Source organism: Trachinotus anak, unplaced genomic scaffold (genome assembly GCF_046630095.1).
Source record: "Trachinotus anak isolate AG129_WGS33_773 ecotype Australia unplaced genomic scaffold, CSIRO_AGI_Tana_v1 ptg000026l, whole genome shotgun sequence".
NCBI classification, from domain to species: Eukaryota; Metazoa; Chordata; class Actinopteri; order Carangiformes; family Carangidae; genus Trachinotus; species Trachinotus anak.
This window is the reverse complement of record NW_027273877.1, coordinates 6,800,523-6,824,375: the sequence shown is the minus strand read 5'-3', so window position 1 is coordinate 6,824,375 and position 23,853 is coordinate 6,800,523. Positions and strand designations below refer to the sequence as shown.

General features: G+C 41.5%; 1 protein-coding gene across 2 annotated transcripts in view; it reads right to left on the bottom strand.

The window, feature by feature from the left end:
* Positions 1 to 23,853, bottom strand: part of LOC139609770 (E3 ubiquitin-protein ligase Midline-1-like) — a 54,963-nt gene that overhangs the window by 8,891 nt on the left and 22,219 nt on the right. For both annotated transcript variants that reach the window (XM_071464735.1, XM_071464734.1), the window contains exons 2-4: positions 16,682 to 17,475; positions 6,654 to 6,749; positions 1,446 to 1,553 (exon numbers count right to left, since the gene is read on the bottom strand). In XM_071464735.1, coding sequence (XP_071320836.1) covers positions 1,446 to 1,553; positions 6,654 to 6,749; positions 16,682 to 17,407 — 930 coding nt within the window. In that variant the 5' untranslated portion in view covers positions 17,408 to 17,475. The remainder of the gene's footprint in view (positions 1 to 1,445; positions 1,554 to 6,653; positions 6,750 to 16,681; positions 17,476 to 23,853) is intronic.

Genomic DNA, 23,853 nt, shown 5'->3' with positions numbered 1-23,853 from the left:
AGTTACAGGGACTGAAAGCTGATTTGTTTTGGCCTCCTTCCTTGTTTCTGGTTTTGTTTGAAAGTAAATGAATTTGAAACTTCAAGGTTAACATTTTCTTTATATTGTAGACAAGATTAAACAAACTATGGGTGTGATTTTACATGAGAAAATTGATTTCTAATAAACAAGAGAGAGAGTTACCAAGAAGCAGAAAGAAGATATTCCAGCTACGTCCCTACTAACACTACATTTGTTCCAAGCCAGTGTCAATGATTCTGTCGCACACAAATCTGGGATTTCATTTCCCCTTGTTTGCCCCTCAATTTCATTGCCTCTCCCTATGAGTAGAGATTTTAAGAGACAGATTGAGGTCAGTGGCTGGATTGAGGTCAAAGGACATTTCATCATCAGTTTGGTTTATAAAGAACTCAAAACAGTGTAATCTCAGGCCAAATCCACTGAAACATGCAAAGTCATCATTGTGTTGTAAAATAAGGACATAAGGTAGACTAAAAAATGCTTGGTCTTTTGGGTGCTACTGATCATGATTGCTCCACTAAAAGGCAATTTGTAGAAATCTGTTGACCTAAAAATTAAATATCTGCACATGCATCTCTGTATCTTCTCTGGTGAAATCCTAAAAGCTAAAAGCCTGCATTACATGGTGAGAAAAAATCCCTCATGTGTTCCAAGTCTCATTAGACACAGCTTAAAAAAATCATCTGGTTTGAGAGAACAAGTAAATACGCCCTCCCATATGCTCTGGGATCTACTCTTGGCTAGTCGGACTGTTTTCACCGTCTGTTTAGATTGTGTTGAAGGGTTTTTATTTCGTGTTCGCTGAACAGTTTGCCGTCGGTTCACAATGTAAGGATCAGGTCAAGTGGCTGTGATCTAGTACTGCATTTGACACAAAATGAGCTCTGGTGGTAGCTTATAATGTTTTTTATTGTGTTTAAATAGTGACGAATAAAGGTGATAGCATTAGCAGATGATACACTGTAGCAATCCAGCCCTTTGGAATGTGAATGCCTGTCAACCAGATATTGATTTGTACCTCATTTGCACATTAGATTTCATATACTTAATGAACAGGGGAGTTAACCCGCTTTTATTTTTATGCATATGAGTGTGGATTATTAGTTCTGCAGGCCATATTTGCCCCTTGATGATCATTACACCTGCTGGAATGGTTCACTGACGGAGGAAAACATCATTCTTGACGATTATGAATTGTTGTAAATCAGTAGCTACAAAAGCATTACTAAATTGGTGAATTAGGCATCAATAAAAAAAAAAAAAGTACATTATGCTGTTTGCAGTGGAATAACAAAATGACAAGTGGTTCCATGGGTAGCTATTAACATTTTAGTGTATTCACATTTTGCCATAGGATATATATATGGATATAAAAAACCCAGCACAGCAGAATGAATCCTATCTGCTGTGAGTGTTCACCTCACCTTCCCCTCCTTGATCTTGCTGCCAATGATCTGCCTCCTCTGCTGAATAATGTCAATCAGGACATCACACTCCTCCATGAGCTTGCCCTCCTGACGGGACGCGTTCACCTGAGAACAAATTCACACACAGTATTAGATAAACAAAGAGTGATGGAAGGTGGGGGTGGCAGTGGCGGTGGCGATATAAAGGGATATATGTTGAGTGGCTCCACATCATGTCAACCAAGGGACAGGATGTCATTTTCATCCATCAGCCGGTGCTCTTGTGTGGAAGCAAACACTTCAGGGAGATGAGGAGCATTCAGCCATTTTGCATCCTGCCGGCTTGAGAGCTGAGTGACAAGTAAAATAAGCAGGAAGCCATGTTATTAGGGGTCCATGACACTGCAGACCCAAGGGCTGTGTCCGAAATCAGTCCCTATTTACTATGTAGTGCACTAGCCTATATTCTCCCCCTGCCATTATATTTAAATCTCCAGACTCTGAGTGTGTCATCTGTGCAGTGTATTATATAGAGAATCATGAATGAGTTAACAAGCCAGGGATTTTGGACACAAGCAAGGAGTAGCCCTCATGGCTTGGCAGCAGTTCTGAAGTCGGGGAATGCTACTCTTTGACAAGATGGGATTCAGAGATTTGATATCTAATTATATTTTAAGTTATACACTATATTCCACAGATAAAAACAAGCTTACACACAGGTAGATACCAACTAAAGTGTACAACTAACTAGATTACGGTGACAGTAGGACGTGAATGTCAGCGGCCATGACCATCAGATTGTCAGACTGGCTAAGGGAAGACAACCATGCTAGCTGTTTCATCAGGGTCTCATGAGGTGTGCTACAGAGGCAGAATTGGTCATTTTTAACCAACACTACCATTGTCCAGTGCTCATTTTGTTTGAAACCTCTTGTCTGTCAAATTCGGCCATTTCTGGGCTGATGTCATGTAGTCGGATCCCTGCTTTGAAGATGCCTAGATGTCAAAGTTAAAACCAGGCAAAATGCAGTTTGAAAAGTTAGGATTTTAGACATCCTGTTCACATATAACTGTTGCTTTTGAAAATAAATCTCTCCTGGTTTGAATCTACATGTCTAGATGCCATTTGACTTGCAAATGAAAACAAATGCTTTATCGTGTTTATAGATAAACAACAGACCATGGGAGCAAGGTTGACTCTTGACAGTGTCAGTCACATTGTGGAGTTCCAGACTCGGAGAACACAGAGGCTAGTGTTGTCTGACTTCATATAAAAATACATTTATGTGGGTGTGGGTTCAAAGATCTGCTTGGCTCAAAACCCACTGATGGCAATTAAGCTGAAGAAAAATGATTTAATTTAGCTGGAAGGTGTTTGGGAAACTGCAGTTGATGCTGTTGATTACATTCAGCGTCGGGCTGCCATTAGGGTCTTTAGAAGAAAAATTGCATCCAGCTCTTTTCTCTGAGGTATGTAGTTAACTTTGCTTTCGGAGCCATTACAGTCTCAGCAGGCTATAAAAGTTGTCCAATTCTAAGACTCTAGGTTTAACATTATGTTTAATTTCTCATTGTGGTCATTTCCTCACGGTCCTTTCAGCACCTTGTAAAGTGTTTTGTTGCTGCAGCAAAGCGATAGCGCGGGGAGCAATGAAGGAGAAGTCTGTGTTGCCAGGCCAACAAGAGATTGCAGAGTTATTCATACACACATACACTCAATCTTACACGCACACACATGCAGACAGGTGTTTTAGTATTGACATCATGGGGAGTCATTTGCCTTTCCTCCACAGAGCCAAACAAAACTGGAAAGGACTTCCTCAATATCCTCAATGTCCCTTGCTAAACAGCATTTATGTGATTTTGTGGGATCATGTTGCCAACAGAAACAATTTGCCACCTGGATTACATCTCAGAGCTTATGTGAGTCACACTGAGCTGAACACCTTCGTGGTGCTGTACAGGCAACTGTAGCAATGCCGGCGCATCTGTCTTTTCAACACTGCTAATTGGTTTCTTCGACATCACTGTGACAGCTTTTGGGGAAGCTTAAGGTTTAAAACTGTTTACTCAGTGAAAAGCTTGTGTACTGTGTGTTATCTCTTTGTGGCATTCTGTTCACCAATTAGTATAGTTATGCAGATCTAAAAAGAATGGGGTTTTTGTGGAGAAGCCTCTTTGAATCTATACCAAAAAAGAGACCCACTAAAGTTTACTGGTCTTTAGGTCTGCAGCACATATTGCTCATTTAGTTGTGCCGTTTTGTGCCGTGGGTCAGGAATGGTTTCCAACAACTGATAAACAACCTGTTAGGAAAGTTTGTGTTTTTTTTCTTGGAGAGTTTGATGTCAAGTTTTCACCGAAGCTCTGATTTGCTTTCTCTGAAGATATTAATGTGCATGAAGATGACGTGCTCATCTGCCTGGAACAGCCGCCCACAAGTCTGCATAGATTCACACATATACACTCACCCAGTGGTCAATCACTCTCCAAAGTCTAAAGCATTGCAGTAAGAAAATATTACTGAAAATTAAAATGAGGATATTTCATAGCCCAAAATATTATAATAGTAACAGCTGTGTCTGTGTAGTAAATGGCTGACATTATAAAGTTGTGCATTCCCTAGCCCCTTACCCTGACTGAATGCCTACCCCTAACCCTAACCTAAACCTAATTCCAACCCTAAAACCAAGTCTTAACCATCAAAATGTCTTTTGAAGGCGTGAGGACCAGCCAAAGTGTCCTCATTTTCCCAAAATGTCCTCAGTCTGTTAGGAAAATACTTTTTTTGGTCCTCACTATGTAGCATTTACAAGTACGTACACACACACACACACACACACACACACACATACACACACACACATATACAAACTGTGACAAGAGTACATCATGTGCCACATAAAGAGGAGGAGCATCTAATGACTGTAGGCAGAGCCCTATGGAGCATATGATCAGTATGACAGACTACACACTTACAGGGACATTAAGTGAGTCACTTAACAGCACACACACACACACACACACACACACAGAAAATGAAAAACAAAACAATTCAAACCCTGAAGATATGCAAACTTTTGGAAAGCTACATCAACCAGACTTTCTGCAGGGGAGAACCAAACCAATATATTCACTGACCCAACTCTACATGTATACAGCATAATGAAGACATCAGATGTATTTTTTTTTGCTGTGGCTTTTGCTAATAAGACTCTGAAATTATGGGAAAGCTGTAAGCCAAGTACTTTGCTTTATGATGTGTTTTGGAATCATTTTTTATTTGATGACACTTGGATAGAAACGCAGTGATTGAGTTCCCTATTTTTCAAATCCAGATATTGTGTGGCATATGGCATATTGTGGTGCAAGATCATTAAATTATACAGAGTGATTGATTCAAAGTGGATGTGATAGACCAGCTGAGGAAGGTTGCCATTCATAACATTTTAAATGCAGCATTGCAAATGAGTTTTATCTTGTAAGTCTGCATGTATACATACAGGCAGTTTCTATACAACATCTAGAGTTTCGAAGAGGTCAGGGAATCTCAGCAGCCATCTCCAGAAAAGCTTTGGAATAAATTCATCTGATGTGAAATATTTAGAAAGCTCCATTAATGGCTGCCTTCACAGTGGTTTTCCTGTGTCAGCCTCTTTTTTAGGTCTCTCATGTGCAGCTTCATTTACTGAGTTTATATCAGTCTTTGCTTTTATTTCTGGCTCATGATCACCAGTTCAACACATATTTTTCTGTGAATTTCCATCCTCTACTTGTGCAATATGTCTTTTCAGACAATGTGCAATCACTGTACACTCCACAAGCTATTTTAGGGCTTTAGAGTGTGTTGTGAAACCCTACTATGTGTCTAGTTGTGACTATAACACGCTGAAAAAATAGGTCAAGCATTTGTTTACCCTTTGCATGTGCATCATTTATTCATTTTTGATTTTTTAAAGTGGAGTGATTTGCTTTTTTTGGTCCTTTTGTGATCGGAGCAAAAAATCCTGCTTCAGCAGAATTTACCCTACAGCTTAGCTCACACACAACATCTTTGTGTGATAGTGACACAAAGACATACTCACAAAATATGCACTCAGCACTTGAGCAAAATCTCCTTAATAAATCACAATCCTCTTTCCCTGCAGTTTGTATAGGTTTTGTTTGAGAGGCCGTTCTCCATTACTGCTAAACTAAGATGTCACTGCCTTTTAACCCTGTGGCATTGCTCTATATAAAGCTTCATAGTGGGCCAGCGTAACATGAACAGGCAGGCTTAGCACAGATTTGCAATCTGTAGAGCTAAACACACAGATATTAACACACTCAGTTACTATAATATAATAAGCATATTAGGCAAACCAGATGTTGTGTAATTGCTAAAACAACACAACAGCTGCACTGCCCACGCCACTTTAGCACAACTACACTTCAGCTGTCAGTGAAAATGTGAAAATAGGAGTTAAACTTGCATGTGGTTTTTTTTAAAGATTGAATGACACTCAATCCGTATCAACTGTTACTAAAATCCACATTTTCCTCCATATGAAAGCAGAGCTCTGCAGAAATGATTAAAACACATCACAGTGATCGGTCTTACCTAAGGTGACATCTTAAACGTATCTATTTTATTTTAAGATATTCAATTTACAATGATAGAAAAGAATAAATAAATAAGTAGTAATGATCCTAATAAAAGCAGCAGTTCTTACAATTGAAAGGCCCAATTCAGAGATTGTTTGCAACTTTTGCTTGATAAATCAGTGACATGATTATTCACGAAACACTGATTAATCGACAAATCCTTTCACAGTATGTTTTTAAAAAGTATATTCATCTTGTTCAGCCCTTTATGGTGAGTTTAGCTTCTATCTTTAGCTACATGCTAAGCTACAGGGCACTGGTCTCATTGCTGAATCATGGTACAAGTCACATAGAACATGAAGCTGTGGTGCAGCCACTGAGGAATGTAAAACTGCTGTTTTTATAAATGAATGTATGAATCAATCTAAACTCATAAAATCTTCGAAAGGGATTTTGCAGGTGATAAAACGAATAGTGCATCATTTTGCAAATAATAAGATTAAGTACGTATCCAGTTGCATTACATGCTTCCCAAAACACATCAGTTGTGCAAAATCAACAATAAAATCTAAACATATAGAATAATAACCAGTCAGAGAGGATGTGTGTAGGTGGTGACCGCAGAGGACCACAAGGACTCACCTCTACATGTTGACAAGTCTGGATCAGTTTCCCCATAAGTGACTCCAGCTCGTTATTCCTCTTGATCAAATTAGTCAGGTTGGAATCCAGGGCTTGCTGTAGCAAACACAACAAAGACGCAACAGCATGAACAAATGAAAAGAATAAATGTCTGGGACATAAAAGCAAAGAAACAGACATGCAGGGCAGAGCTGTGAATCAAAGTCAGATTTTTAAAAATGCAACAGATATTCCCCCTCAGGTCTGTCTGCCCACAGGAGCCAAAACCTTTGTAAGACAACCTCAGGTGCTACATCACAAAACAAAAAAGTTGTAAAGCAAGTGGAGAACAACTACATTGTAGAAAACGCAGGACAAAGTCAGCAAACATTCCTCAGTGCAGATTCACCAAAAAACCTTAAAGAGACACAATGTTGTCTCTCCTTCTGCACAAACATCCCCAAGAACTGCACGGTCCCCTTCTCTCTTTTTGAAGGGGTGCATTTAGTGTCCACGTACCTCTGAGCGCGGGTGATACCCCTCATCCCTGTACTGCCTCCTCATCCTGCCCTGCCTGAGCCTCCGACGGAGGAGCCTACACTAGGAGAGGATGTGAGTGGGACAGCCACTCCACTGAGTACCAAGCCATGCGCAAACCCAGCCAAGCGGCAAATAAGGCATCAAAAGCTTTCCCTATGAGAGCACGAAGCAGCGCTCTTGGCTAACGAACCGGCAAACAGGTGACAGCACGTCAGCGCTGTCCCTTAACGCTCCTCCCTGTTTTATTTTATCTTCTTCCCTCCCCCTTTTCCCTTTTTCCTCTTTTGCTGCTTTTTATCCGCTGGGGCACAAGCTGTCTCCTTTCCCTCTAAGACCGTCATGTTATTGCCAAACCGAGCGTGCTTAAGCCGCTCTGATGCCATGTCTCCACTGTCCCATTCAAAACTGTTTTCCAGATGAATTTAGGCTCAGGCTTGGTGAATGCTGAGATTACCTGAAGGTCTCAAAAATGGTTGCGTAGGTGCACTGGAGCAGCAAGGCCGGAGCAGCAAAATGTCACTGATAGCTTTGCTGGGACACAAATATCCAAATACATTTAGCGTTTGGATAAATCCTCTTTTTTGCTTCTTTTTAAAATGCAAATTCAAAATGTTTGGCTTTAAATGAAGAAAGCCAACGAGCAAGATATGCTACATTACAAGCTAAATTCGCTTAACCTTAAACCACTTTTGAACGGCAGTTTAAACAAAGCCAGGTTCTGATGTTTTGTTGAGGATTAAAAAGGAGTTACCCCAGAGGGAATATTGAATAAGCAACAACAGTAAACACAGATAGAGATGGTGGGATTTGTGTGTGTGTGTGTGTGTGTGTGTGTGTGTGTGTGTGTGTGTGTGTGTGTGTGTGTGTGGGTGTGTGTATGTGCGCACACTGTAGTGGCACTGGGGGGGCTAAATGGATGGCCTTAATACGGTGATGACACACAAAAGCAAAAGCAGCATAAAGGTCTACTCAGCCAGAGGACTATGATGCTGTCGTCGTATTATCGTCTATAGCGATAAAAATAAACTAAAGCTCTTAAAGGATGATGAGGAGGACAAGAGTCACAACAATAAGTCAGCGTCTGCATCATGTGAAGGCCATGTATGTAGCAAAATGTGTACATATATTCATAATTGTGTCTCCATACCAACTTTACATCTTTGCATGCAAAAATCCAGTCTTAAGTACATGAAATACACTGTGACATGTACACAAAGGAAACAACATTCAGCATTTGAAAAATGAAACCTGCTGTCAGTTTCCATGCCTCTGTGTGTGGTTGTGAGTCTAACCCTTGTATGTGTGTGTTTCTTTGTAGACAGATTTGGACATGAAGGGGTTAACCCACATTTACAGTGTCCATGTTGCCGACTAGTATTAATCCTTAGAAGCTGAACTGCCTGGCTGCCTGTCAGGTCGATTACCTGTCAATCCTGCTGGTTTATCCACCCTCTCTCTCTCTCTCTCTCTCTCTCTCTCTCTGTCGCTCTCTCTCTTTTCTGCTGTCAGCCCAGGCCGGATTTCTACCCCCCCCCCCAAAAAAATCACTGCTTTGAGCCGACTGCGCTAAGCCATGTTGATTTGATGAGTTTTTAGATATACAGTAAGCCAATGGGTTCAGATTATGTTGGTTTTGAGCTGTATGGATGCAAAATCAATTTAATAATGTCACCTGAAATGCAAATTGAATCTCCTTGTACAGTTGTAGTTCTAGATGCACCTTTGAGGTGGTGGCGTCTCTTGTTGGTGTTATAAAACAGTTTTATGTTTGTCCACAGGTAATTCTGGTTTCCCTTGGGAGATAATTGTCCCAGTAAATAACATGGTGGTAAGGTGTTGTTTGGTGTCCACAGCAAACTGGTATAGTTTCAAATATGTTCCACTTGAATCCACCTTTACTGTCATCATATTTGCGTGAGAGTGCATGCAAGGTGTGGTCAGTTGGTAGCTGAGGTCACCTGAACCTCAGCCTTGTGAAAAAAGTTCTTTCCAACCCTTTGACGTCCAGGCTCTTTGACATCTGTCCTGTTCTCCAGTAAGGCGATGGCGAACAGTTTGTACCCAGGGTGGGTAGGGTCTCTGCTAGTGTTGGTAGGTGTGATGGATGATAAGTGGGCACCGGTGCCATGCTGTGCTACATGATATGCACAGTGCAGAGCTCATTTTAGGTCTGTTTTAAACTAAGTGCAGCTTTTGCATGTGTTTATAATACATATTGCACTGTTATATCTGAAACTACCCAACAGCATATAAAGTAGGTAAAACTACTCTCTGTGTGGCACGTCTCAAACCAGTATTACAGAACAAGCAATAAATATCGAAGGTACAGGAACAAAAAGAACAAAGCAGAACCAATAAAACAGTCATAAAATAATAAGTTGTGCAGTGTATAAAACATAAATTCTTAAACCTAAACACAGGAACAGCCAGCAGGCTCTTATCTGAAAAACTGTTAAGGGGACAGTAATAGAGTCAGACTTTAAAAAGCCTTTCAAAGTAATCAATTAAATCTTAAAATCTATTGTAAATTAAATGGGAAGTGGAGAAATAAATTCTCTTCCCTTGGTTTTAGTTTAAAGTCTGGTAGCTGCTTTCTACAAAATTAAATTAAAACCTTTTTTTTCTATAGGTGGGGTACCCCACCATGCCTCATCAAAAAGAAAAAAAATCCAAATAATGACAAGGTGTTCAGTCTCTCATCCACAGTGATATACGTGGCTACATGGCAATAGAGACGAGCAGTGTAGTCAGATCATTTGAAATGTAAATACGCTTCTAAAAATAAGATTTCTTTTCCTTAGTGTGGTCAGCTGATGTTTTTTTTTTTCAGCGGAAAGCTGGTTCCTTCCACAGCATCTGCTCTTAATCAGTAAGAAGCTGCAGCACACTCAGATCCTCTCACGGCTTCACGGTTTCATTAGCTAACGTCTTCCTCTCGGCTTAAAAATAAAAGTTGTACGGCTCCATATTTCACACTGTATCACTTTTGTTTGATTTTTTTTTCTTTTTTGATGTTTTCCACCATTGGACTAAATCATACCAGCGAAGTGCTGACAAGACAGTATGCAAGGGGATCACGCACACACACACACACACACACACACACACAGACACTTAACCATAGTTGGAGACAGGTAGGCAACTGAACTTCACAGGAGCTACATCTTTTCAAGATTTGCAGTGACACTGAGCAGGATTGTGCTCTGAGGAATCCTCACTGACAGATTTTCACTCCATTCTTTCTCTTGTTGCTCATATGTGTGTGTGTGTGTGTGTGTGTGTGTGTGTGTGTGTGTTGTGTGTGTTAGAGAGAGATCAGAGTCGAACAGATGAAGTACAGAGAGAACAAAGGTGGACAGTTGAATAGCAAGATAGGAATTAAAGCAGCGGTTGTGAAACAGGGGCTGACTGACTGAGGATTCATCATCTGTTTGTTCACTGCATTTATGTCTTATTGCTAACTCATCATTGTATTGGGTGTTCTGTATTCGATGCAGGGCACTGGTGTCTTTGCTCGACACCCACTTTTCCACGAGTAGCTCCTGTGTAAATTGGAAACCGTGTTTGTCTGTGTGTGTTAGTATCAGTCTGAGAGACAGTCAGATGAAGCAGCTCTGACTCAAAAGCGAATCACAGCAGAGAATAAAAGAAAACACAGCAGGGAAGGAACATTGTACTGGAGGAGATTGGGAAAGGATGGAGTGTGTGTGATTTTGTTTGATTGAGAGACAAGAAGGCCCCCAAGCAAAGGGAACATTCAGTGCAGATTGTAAAAAAGTTGACTGCACAATGCACCGTAAATCCTCAAATAATGGCTTTCATTTACTTCAAGTGAAGAGGGAACCGGGTCTTTTTTGAGACAGGCTTCTATTACAGACAGGAGGATGAAACTGGCGCGTCTTTTAGGAGGTGGTTTCGCCTCAGAGAAACCTAAACTGATGGTGCATTTAGGGGATCCTCATCAAATTGTGAAGACCAAAGTGTAAAATCTCTACCGGGGGTAAACTCTGACAAAAATTCATGATACCTGACTTTTCATATGAGCGGTGATCCTTCATCTTAATGTGTGAAGGTGAGTTAATAAATATAACCACACAACTTCTAATGTGAAGTCACTTTTTAAGCTTTATTAAAAGAGAAACTTTATTGTTTTGCAGAGATATGTACTTAATTTTACATGCCCCGTCTCGTGATACCACTCTGTACCTCAAGAGGCAATAGTGAGTCACTGTAGTGTCCAGTCTGCACTCAGTCCAACATGAGAGGATTTACTGCAGGGGGGGGGGGGTTGCAGCCGTCCTCCCTCCACTCTTTCCTCGAGCTCAGCTCCCTCATGTTCTTTAACCTCTTGAGGCTCGTCCTGTCCTCCTGCCACCACTACATCCTCCCAGTCTCTCTGACTGGGCACACTGGGTGTGAAAGCGTCATCACCAGTCCAACAATAACTGAAGACAACATCAATCAGATTAAGCGAAAGCTGTGTAGAAAACATTATTCCTCAATCCACGAAGGTTTTTGTCGACATGTCAACAACTGCCTTATTTCTTCAGGCTAACGTTAGCTCAGTGTGAGGGTTGAAACTTGGTTGTGATTGGCCAGGGAGCCCAGTCTTGGAAGATGGGAGGAGGGACCAAAGTGTGCATATCCTTGTTTCTTACAATAGGGTTGGACACCCCAACTTACTTGTTATATGCTGCCCCCTGTTTGTCTGGAGAGTTCTTACACATCGTTTCCCTGTCTGGGTCTGGGTTTCAAGTGATCACACCCATTAGCACTGAAAGATATGATGTCACAGTCTACTGACACACCCATAAGTACACCTCTACATCACTTCTGGAGGTCAGAAAAGCTGCTATTGCACTTTAATGATTCACTTTTAGTGTAGTTTGATGAAGCCAAGGTTGAAATGTTAAATAACAATATTAAGGGAGGAAGTGGGGGAATAAGTGGAGACACAATAATAAAAGATGAATGAAGAGGCTGGAGGACATGAAGGTAAATATTGTGTTTATCAGCAAGGCTGTGAATCATATGTAATGTTTTGTATCTGCTTGTGTTTTATTGTGCATGTTGGCACTTGACAACCCAAAGTATGTTGTTTCAACACTAAAGGACAGCTGATTAAAGAAAATGGATTACTACATAGACACACACACACACACACACACACACACACACACACACACACACACACACACACACACACACACACAGCAGTAGCAGCAGCAGCAGCAGCAGCACCAATCTTTTATCCTCAAGGTTCTTTCTCCTCAGACCCAGAGCCAAGGACTTTAAAAGCTATTTCCAGCTGCCTTCTTCGTCAATTTCCTGTGACGGGGGTAATTTTATCTCTGAAAAAGGATGGGTGTTCCCACAATAACCTCCACAGCTCTTATCAGACACAACGCCACTGAAAAAAGGAAAGTATTCCAATCATCTGATATTCTTATTTTTTTCCTGTGCTGAGTGGAGATATCTCAAATTCCAGCAGATCAGAGCAAAAAGTGATATGCATGAAATGGTCTGGAAAATATGACCAAAATAGTTTCAACTTCAGACTCCAAAATGAAATAAAAGCATCTTATCTGAGTAAAAGCGGGAAAAGGGACTGCCTGTAACACCTTGAGTATTTCAAGTTTCACCACTGGGTTACCTGACACTGAGGCTTCTGTGCCTTTGCTGCACCTCCTCTTCTAAGTTTGTTTTCTGCCTTCATGAATTAGAAATCAAATGTGTTCCACATAAATATCACATGGCTGTTGGGTTGTTTCCCATGGTATTAGCTGAGATTGAGACCTTAATTTATCTCCTTTGTCACAATGCTTTGCCTTTTAAAAGCTTTGCCTTAATTCAGAATAGCTGGCGAAAAATGAAACATAATATCCTATAAAGTTAATCAAACTGAAGAATTATTTGACCTGTTTGTCTTGGGCTAAAGGCTATAAAAGTTTACATTCATTGTTAACATTACTTGTGTTACATCATCATAATTGAAGATGACTGTTGTCAAGATTTGTTTGGATACAGTGTGTGGGTTTACTGCAAGCTTCCACTTAATGCTGCAGCACACAGATTAAAAAAGGGAAGTTTTGTTTACTGAGATGAATTATAGTTCAGGGAACTGACATGTACAGAACTCGGCTTTCAACTTGGAAGCAGAATTTAGCCCGAGGCTGAGATGCATTTAAAGCTTCGCTGTAATTAAAGATGCAGCAGAACAAGTCAGTGATTTGAACAAGACTAGGTCAGAACCTAGTATATGGCCCATGGTCACATCCTGGTTTAATAACCCTGACGTCGTCTGACAAAATCACCAAATACATAAATTAAAGACGGGTGTGACTTAGCTGGATTTACTGTAAAATGTAAAAGTAAGAAGATACAGACCATCTTTCTTTTTCTGTCTCTCACACAGGACACAGCCTCTGTCTGGATCCACAACAGTTCAGCTATTATATTTACCTATTTACCTCCACTCCAGAACATAACAGACTTTTATTAGAGGCAGCTCTTTATTTCTAACTCCCCCTGGTTGATATGTGGAATTGGTCATAGCAGCATTTTATTCCAAAGCTTTGTTTTCAGTCACTCCTGTTTGCCATGTTAAAGTTACTGCATTACATGTTATACAAACTCAACACTTCCTGTTCTACAGTTTTAATATCAAAAAGAGCCATATTGCCATATTGTACCTCCCCCCCACCCCACCCCCACCCCCCGTAATGCCGTGCCTTGAGTCTGTGAAGGTCATCAGGGCTAACAGGGTCTAAACCCGTGGTGTGTCCCAAGCTCACGTCATGTGCCAGCTGGCTGGCTGAGGGTTCTGAGGGCTAAACAGGTGGTCAAATCCCAGCTAACTTTTGGCAGAAAAGCCGCATGTGTTTTTTGTGTGGGAGACGGGAGGAGGTCCTGCCTGTGTTTTTTCAGATTAGTGGAGGGCTACAGGGCAGATTGGTGGGGGGGCGGCTCTCTTGTGTATGTGTGTGCAGACATGCAAGCCTCGGTGTGCATGTGTGTGTGTGTGTCTGAGGGGAACAGAGAACAGAAGTCGGTGAAGCAGTCACACATGCTTTGTTTATCCATCTGTTCTAAATGTCCTCACAAAATATTGTGACTTTTGTCAAACAGCAGCACATGATTTATTTATGTGGTGGATTACATATAGAGCAGAGTGTACCAATATTTCAGACTGATGAATCCAACAAGGCCTATGACACGATACATGTTTGTCACTGTCTCGCTGAACAGCCCATATGTTGTCTGACTTTGACATTATTAGTCAGACCCTTAGAGAGAGTATAGACCCATTAAAGAAATCACTTCTTTGCTGTTGGAAGGAAACATGATATTTATCCGTGTCTGATGACGGTAAATCTCTTTTTCAATATTGCAAAACAGCAAACATATATTTTTGGATATTCTCCCAAAGCTGCTGACTCCCAGCTTCTTTATTTCCAAGTCATGCTCAACCTGCGAAGCAGAAACCATCAGGGAGGAGCAGTGTGTGCACGAGGTCCTCAGGCAATTAGTCTAAATGTGTAGAGAGGATGTGTAGAGAATGTAAATCACATGCTACTTGCACCTGTGCCTCACACGTGAAGCCTCTCATGCAAACTTTAAGCATTTCTTCTGGGGCGGGGGGATACACATGTACTGCATGTGTAGTAGACAAGACTCCCAGTGTGACACGTCTCGCTTGTTATAATGCATCTGAGAGGAAGTGTGGTCGTACATTGTCTTTGCACACACAGGTGAGCTTTGGCAGCCCGTGAGCATGTCAGACCAAGGAGAAATCTGCCACTACTTTGTCTTTTTTTTTTGTGTTACATCACATAATTAGCCTATATGATAACTGCTGGGTGCGCTGACCTGTGCTGTACTACGCTATCTCTCTGGATGAATGGAGGGAGAGGGTGGGGGGCATAATAATTAGAAACATAAGCATAATAATTAGAAGATGCGCTGACCTGTAGCTTTACTGCTAATTATTCTCCTCTGCTCAAATTTGCTGAAACATGTAATATGAAACGGTGTAAACACACGGAGCAAATGTGATGGACAGGACGTGAAGCCCATTATCTGAGGCAGAATAGCTTGAACAATAAATGATGCCAACCAGCAGAGGGCCCATAATAATAGACGGGATGGTGCATTAGTGTCTACAGTCAGATCTAAGATGGCCTCAGGGAAATAATAACCAATGTGAGAGATGTTTTTTTTCTCCATTAATTTCTTGAGGAAGACAGAAAATAGTATTAAACTCTATTACACTAATGTATCAGTAACAACAGTACCTTTTCTTCTCTTGGAATCAGTTCATGTGATTCAGTTTCTTCCATTATATCACTAAATGCATGCTCCTCTCTGAGGACACATTACAAACTACTTCACACTTGAACATGTGTTTGGAACCTCTGGTAAAAGGAAAAACCTGTTTCTCATAGGAGTCACACTGTGACATTTCATTTAGCAAGGTGAAACCACTCTCCGAGTCAGCGTGTAGCGGGTTATTGCTGGAAATGTTCCCTGGGTAAATGAGGCTTTGGAAAAGTTAGATGTATTTCCTTGCTCATTGTTCTGTGAGAAAATCTGTGTAACTAATGTGTGAGATAATCAGCGGGGTTGAAAAATGTTTTTGTTGGATGGATTAATCGACAGAAATCAGTGGTATAAGGTCAGGTTTGAGAAAATAACCCTGATGATGTCACCAGGGTTATTTCTGCTTTTTCAGAAAATTAAGAAAATAGAAAGTCTGTCACAAACTGGGGATATGGAGCTTTAAAGATCAGACTTTTTTCTTTTTATTCTGCCCAAACTTTACTGAAGGACAAAATGAAATCAGTGGAGTAGCCCTTTAAGAGAAGTGTTACATTATTAGAGGGCAGATTATGACATTTTTAGCAGAATCCAGTGGACATTTTCCTGCTGTGCGCTCACACATATATACACACACACACACACACACACAGACACACACACTGCCTCTGTGGCCATTACCAGCATACTCTAATGGCCATGCTCAATTAAGCACACCTACACCCAGCAGGCAATTGTCGCTTGTTAACCTGCAACCTCATTGAGGACACCATGCCTCGTCACTAATGACACTCCCCATATTCACTGTGTGTGCATGCCTCTGAATACCCTCCTGGCACACTGGCATGGTGTAGTGATTATGCTAATTGCTTAATTATTCAGGAGAGATAATAAGTCAGCGTGAGATGATAAAATCTTACTTGATAATCGAGTTAGATACCTGGGTAAGGATAATGGGAAATTTCATACTGCAGAGTGGAATAGAATTAAAGTTTAAAATTTATGATGTGTTAGATAAGGAAAGGGATAAATCTGTAACATTATCTGTCTTTAAAAAGAATCTGTTAAGATGGCAGCAGGTTTTAATGAGGTCACTATTAAAAGAATTTGGATATATTTGCAAAATTTCAAATGTGAAATGTACAAAAAAAAAAAAAAAAAAAAAAAAGCATCAGATCGACTTGTGTGCTTACCCTGAGTTTTTCATAGCGGTCGCTCAGTGCTGCCACCTGGTGGTCCCTGTGCCTTCCGACCAGTTTGCACAGCGAGCAGATAAGCTGATCATCAGTGACACAGTACATATTCACCTTCTCCTCCTCGTGCTCCAGACACTGGAGCCCTCTGAGGTGGCAGTCTGGCATGGGCTCAATGAGCCGGTGGCCGGTGAACGGCTTCTTGTTGGGGTGTGTCGCTCTGAGGCATTCCTCACAATAAGACACCTCGCACGTCACACACGTCTTGACAGCATCCTGTGGAGGGTCCTGCTCGCAGAACTGGCACTGGACCGGTTCAGGAGGCGTTCCTGGGCTGGACATGGCGGCGCTGACGGGGACCAGCGCCAACCGGTTGCTCCCTTCCTCGCTGGGAGAGTTGGGCCCACTGTGGGGCGCAGGCAGCGGCAGTGGTAGCGGGAGCCCAGCTGAAGATGAGGCCCGCTGAACTCTGTCAATAATGTTTTGCAAGGTCACGTTTCTCTTAAGTCCCTCTAGTCCACGCTCCGGACTCAGAGAAATGACATATCTACAGGTGGGGCACTGGAAGGCGTTGATGCTCTGAATAGATTCGTTGGTGGTGCAGTGGGAGACGAGGATGCGGTGGGCGCAGCCGAAGCACAAGCTGTGGGCGCAGGGGAGCAGAAGTGGGTCTTCAAAGAGCTCCAGGCAGATTGGGCAGGTCAGCTCTGACTCCAGAGTGTCCATCCTGCTCAGAAGAGGCCAGGCGGGACCAGGCGCAGCGTCAGCGAAATCCAGAAGAGCCGCTCAGCTGTCTGTAGGCCAGAGACGGACAGACAGAGGAGGAAAGCAGAGAAGGAGAGAGAGAAAAAGGGAAGAAGAAAGCACAAGGATTTGTGATTAAATGGTGTGAAACGGCTTACCCCTCACTGCTTTCTTGGGAGGGCTTATATCTCAGTGGAGCAGACCACTGAGTGGACTTAAAGAATGGTAGTGTTAAGTGCTGGATTTTCTCAGTGTGTGTCAAAACTGAGAGTGGTGGAAAACTGATATCTTCATAGACTAGACAAACAGAAAACAGTTCGGTTCATCAGACATTTAGATCTGACAACATTCTCCCACTTGTGTCCACAGAGTCATGTGGCATTTAAATTCTCCTCGGACGACGCTGCTGATACAACAGAATATCAAATAATGAAGGGAGGGTGTGACTGTGCTGCAGCAGACAGGAGAAGCAAACCCTCCTCTTATTGGCCTTGTCAAAATAACACAGAGGGAGTCAGACCAGCAGGAAGATGTGATAACTGGTGCACAGCAGAAAACCACCACGCACGAGTTGCACACAATGTATAGTGCCGACTTCATATGGATATTCAAGATCTTCAGAGTCATAGTGTGTATGGCTTGTCGTCTATGAAATACCCAAATACACACCATCACCAGTCAGAGCATCAATCGGTGGAGGTCCATCCATGCCTACAGTTGTATTGCCACATGCCACGAAAGTTACTCTGAGTTCTACACTCTAATGTATTTGCGATCTGAGTGAAAATAAATGAAAATAAAACCAGAGGCGTTGGGGAACTTGTTGTCGGGGTTGCAGTAGGATATTTTTAATGACAGTTTTTAACACTCAGCACAGAGTGGCGGTGGGGATGTGGTTTTGATGCTTGGTGCAGCAGCAGCAGCTGCAGCCACAGCTGTCATCCATTGGTAATTAGTGCACACGTCTCCCTGCACAGGAGCTGATTTCCATCCGACCCTGCGTGCTGTCACTGCGTGTCGGGGTTAAAGGAGGACAGTCACCTTTGTATAGTATCATGTTCAAACACTTTGTGTGTTTGTGTTACTGCAATAAAGACACATGTAACAGCTTTTGTGCACTTTGACACAGGTGACAAGATGGAGAAGTTTCCAGCCATGGATGGTAACTGGAAGCTGTCAGCTGCCTTTTGATAATATTGCTGGAGGATATTCATTTGAAGATTCAAACTGATAAGGGTATTAGTAACAGTCTGCAAAGAGGATGATGTTCAAAGACAGATTGGAAATACAGTGATCAAAAGTTAACTTTGAGCCTCTAATGTAAAGTAAAAAAATTCAGTGCTGCTTGCAAGTTCTGTTTTCTTTTGCTCCTTCTTCATTTATGAATTTAGCCAACGGGCTGTAAATAAAACGACTGTCAGTTTGTGGCAGCTAATGAGGATTTTGCAACTTGAATATTAGATGAAACCTAAACAAACCCTGTAGAGAAATGGGATCATTGCATGAGCAAATTTATTTAAGACTAAAAAAATGAAATATATTAAAGATAATACAAGACAGAATTAGTATAAAATATAATGACAGTTTACAATCCTTCAATTTATACTCTTTCTGATAGTAAAGAATCTTTAAATGATGAAAATGACGATAACAAAAAGGGATGCTTGCATCCGAGACAGGAGAGACGTCCGCTCTTCTCCCCACAGTGTGGTATTTTCAGCAGATGTCACTGTTTACTGAGCTCAAGGCTTGTGTGCATCTGAGTGGACAGAGTGTTCATTCTCTGACCATCTTTATGCATCGTTTCCTTTCATCTTATGAAAAAAAAAACCCCACACACGCTGCAAATAAACTATCGTCATGTGAGCTCTCTGCAGTCCAAGCACATTAATCGCCCATAATATTTGAGCCCTGATAACATTCATTAGCAGTGGGGTGGAAGGAAGAAAAATATTGTGCACAAAGATGTTTTTTGAGATGTGGGTAAACTTCAATATCTTATTACCAAATAAGAAGGGGGCAGCCTGACACTGAAGTATGGGAGGACATACTGTAGAGGACAGACACTGAGCAGGGAAGATGGAAGTGATTCAGCAATCCCACACTTCAAATGAAATGAAATGTGTTTGGATGGGGGCTGTAAACACAACAAATCCTTCGAGAGACACACACACACACTGGCATTTACACGTCCAAGTCCCTACATGTCCATACACATCGATACACACTCACATTCCCACAGACGCAGCAGCACCACAGAGCCTCCCTCAGGTGTTTATATTTCCAGAGAGATTTTGTCGGTGAAGACTGAAGCTTGTTGACAGTCCAGTGAAACTTGGAGAGGTGTTAGGAATGCAGTACATCATGTTATTTTTGGCCTGTTGGTCAGTTTGCCTTGTGTCCCCAGACCAGCGTGTCTAGCATGAAATGAGAGTGGAGGAAAACTGTAGCAGCTCTGCAGCTACATCAACAATAGTTTTGTTGTGAAATGAGGGACCGAGGTTGTGTAGGAGAGTGAACACTGAAAATTGGGAGATTTGCATATGTGTGTTAGCATCATACATCAGCACGGAGTCGATATATATTCTCAGTTTGCACAAATGGGATTTTTTTTGTCTTGTCCATGCAGCTGTTTTTAGCAAACCATAAACCTTTAGTTACACAACCTCCTCAGCACCAAACAGCAAAGCAACAAAGTTAGCAACTTGCTGGTGAATGGACAATGTACAATGAAGAAATTAGCTGCTTTTTTTTCTCAGAAGTTGGCTAATAAAGCCAAAAGGCGAGTGACTACTGGACTTATTTTTTTTGGGATAGCCATAAATGCAACATGAAATATATGCTCATGTTACTTTGTGTCTGCTAGGTGTGTAAAAGAAGGATTTGTTTGCTAACAGTCACTGTAGTTTTAAAAAAGCAGCAGTTTTAAGTTTAATGTTGCATTAATAATAAAGTTGATATTAATATGTCAGAGGCAATAAAATACTCCAGCTAAAATGAAGGGACAGCCTCATTTGTTTTTTGCAGGCCATTCCTGCACACAGCTGTCAGCCAAGTTACATAAACAGCACGGCATTTTACAGAAGCAGAGAACGTAGAGAAAAAAGTTCCAGACAAAGCTGAAAAAGTTGGACGATGATGGAGCTCTGACAGGTTACCGCTTTGCAGGAGGGAAACCTGGAGGCACTAAAGGATAAAGAGAATAAATCCACCACAATCTGACAAAGACAAACACACACACACAAGCTGGAATTTGTGCTTGACATACATAGTCACGCAAATCCAGATGGGCAGGTGAGACAGGGTGAAATGCCTCTCAGCATACCATAGGTGACACTGTTGAACCGTGCACAGAGGTGATGGAGCACAGAGCAGAGGAAAGAGTGTGTCACTGAGGGAGAGGAGGGAAGAGGAGTGTAGAAGTGGGGGAAAGCTAGAGGGGGAGGATGGAAGAGCAAATACGGACGTGAGAGAGGGGGAAAGGGGGGAATGAGATCGGTGGAGGAAATTGATGAAATTCAGGCAAAGCTGTTTATTTTTCCACCATCACTTTGTGCCTCATGACTGTCAGAGCTGCCACTGTGTGTAGAGAGTTATCTCCTGTGCTGACGCCACCGAAACGTCAGTACCAATACTCCTCAGTGGGGGGCAATACAAAGCTGAAGAATCCTCCACTGTGCAGCTTCTGCATGTGAGCAATAAATGATGTTTCTTACCAAGTTATTTGTATATTGCAGTCATATACTACCACATATGGTCTGCATATGGAACATATAATGTGAAGTCTGTATGAAAAGCTCCTTGTTTCCCTTTTGCTCTTCGCAAAGGAAAAAAAAAAGGATAGAAATGTTGTTTAGCTGATTTGAAGGAAGCTCCGCCTTTTATGTCCACAGTTTCTTTTATTCCAGATCCCATCACTCTCTGCCCAAAAGCAAAAACACTAGAGCAAAACTGTGAGGAATGGATTAAACAGTGCAGCTGTCTGCTCGAATGTAAGCTGCTTGTAATATTAAAAAATTTGAAAAAAGGACTTTGAAAATCCGAGCAAAAATGCATGTCAAGTTAAAAGCCTGGTCCTACATTTTTCATACTTATAATATTAGGAGTTAACAGCTGCACACAGGCATAAAATGGTGAGGCTGCCTCACCAACCTCTACATGTCTACAGACAGATTGACATTCCTGTGTCTCCCTGTCTTTCTGCTGCTGACAGTTTCCATTTCTCTACCTCTGGCTGTGTAACAGGAGTCAAATGCTATGTTTCTTATTTCCCGGGTTACAAATGTCATTGCCCTGATGCCCTCAAATGTCTAGTGTTTTTATTTGGAAAGAAAACCTTCTTTATGGTCTCTGATCCAGAAATGTCAGAGAATAACCTTTTGCAACTGAACATTATTTTGTCTTACATCAGCATAAAATCCAGCCTGAGTTTTAATATTTTGAAGGAAGCCCACTGGCTCCTTGGAGAACAAATAAGCATGTCTATGAGAACAAATAATAAAGCCCATTACATCCTTCAACTCTTGATCTTTCTTCCTGTTTATATTTGGGCCGACTCCCCATTTGTCTGCGCTCTACTTCTAAATCTTTCATTAACTTTGGGTCCAGGGACGTTGCTGCTTTCTTTTCCACTCATAGTTTAAGCTGTTTAAATTTTCATAGAAGCTCTTTCTATCCATTTTCTAAAAACTGATTCAACAACAGCACAATGTAGACCAAAAAAAGGGGGGGGGGGGAGAGGCAAGAGCATCTTTGAGAGTTTTTGAAAGGGGAAAAAAAGTGAAAATTTCCTGCTATTCTGCATAATACATAGAGCTGCACATTATACTGATGTTGTGTTGATAATTGGTAATAATTTTGGATCTACTCAGTTTCTTGTTCCAATGTTTTAACAACAAAAGCACTTGACTTTGTTCTCTTTAAACTCTGCTTCAGGGGAATTTTACTTCACTTCTGTTTCAGCAAAATTAATATTTCAACCACAGCATCACGCAACAAATTGAGCTGAAAAAGGCTTATTTTCTCCATGGCGTTGCCAGATCACTCTCAGAAAATGACACAAAATCACTCCAAAATAATCAGAGTGAGCGGCTGAAAGCTATTTAACCATTCCAAAACTACATTTGGCTGAGTGTAGGGGTGAATTTGGTGAGTTGACGTGAGCGGCTGTGGCAGTCCATGAAGTAGAAGCGAGAAGTAGGTCATCCCCATTGACCCGGCTCACATAATCACCATACACTGTGAGCGTGTGTGTGTGAGCGTGTTACTGTATGATTGTGCTGTTTCAGTTCTTTCGCTCACAGGAGGCAGAAAATAGCAAACACAGTGAAATGTTGGGACACAGCGAAAGAGCGAAGCATCTGAAGCTGAGCGTGAACGTGATGGCATCTGCCTGTCAGCCTTTGCGACGGCACGTTTTCCATGTCTAGTCAGATTTTGAGATTGAGGCTTTGTCTGACATATGACCCACAGCAGATTTAACAACAAGGGGGGATCGTGAGTTTTGTCTTTAGTCGTGTTTTTCTCAATAATATTTGTACACTGAATGAAATCTGAGCTCTTTATGGCTCATTGCAATTAAAACACTATCTTTCGTATCACGATTAAACCTGTCCAAAAACATCACATAGTTTCACAATGGGGTCACACAGAAAGAAGCAGTGCTCCAGTATTCACAGTCTTATGAAAAGCTGAATAAATAATAGACATTTTTTGTGAATTATAGAACAGTGCTCTACCTTTTTTGTGTGTGTGGTTAAACTCCTCTTTCAGTCTCCACCATCTAAACCTTTTGACACTTTGTTTACCTCCAGTCTGTCGCAGAATTTTTAAAGATCCCTCAACTGCTTATGAGATTTGCAATTCACAAAAACCGTAATCTTCTTACACAGCAGCAGCGGATAGCGCACTATGACAGATTAACCCTCGACCTCGCACAGTCGTCGAGAACAAGTTGTCTTTTCAGGGTCATGCTTTCCATGCCAAGGTCATAGTAAATTTCCTCTGCATATTGACTTTTTTTTCTTTCCTTTCTCTTCTTTTTTCTCTTTATTTTTCTTCCATACAATACATAGAAGCAGCCATGCGGAAAGAGTGCTGATATGCTCCCCTGCCATGTGAAGCAAAGGCAAAATATTGTACTACAGCATTACAGCATTTCCTAGCAAAATATTTGTCTTGGCCACCACTTGTGGGAAGTAAGTGATAAATCTTGCAATGCTTGTGCTGGAAGAAATTCATTTCATCTACTCCACACCACACTGGCTTGCAGGTGCAGGTGCTGGGAGTCCAATTAGGACAGAAGAAGAAAAAGTATATTTGATCGTGCCCATAGCTAGAACTCAAGAAGTCCAAACTCCACTTTTAGACTGGTGATAAAAGGCTGGGAGCTTTAGATGTCAAATTCAAAAGAGAATTAGATTTCCAAT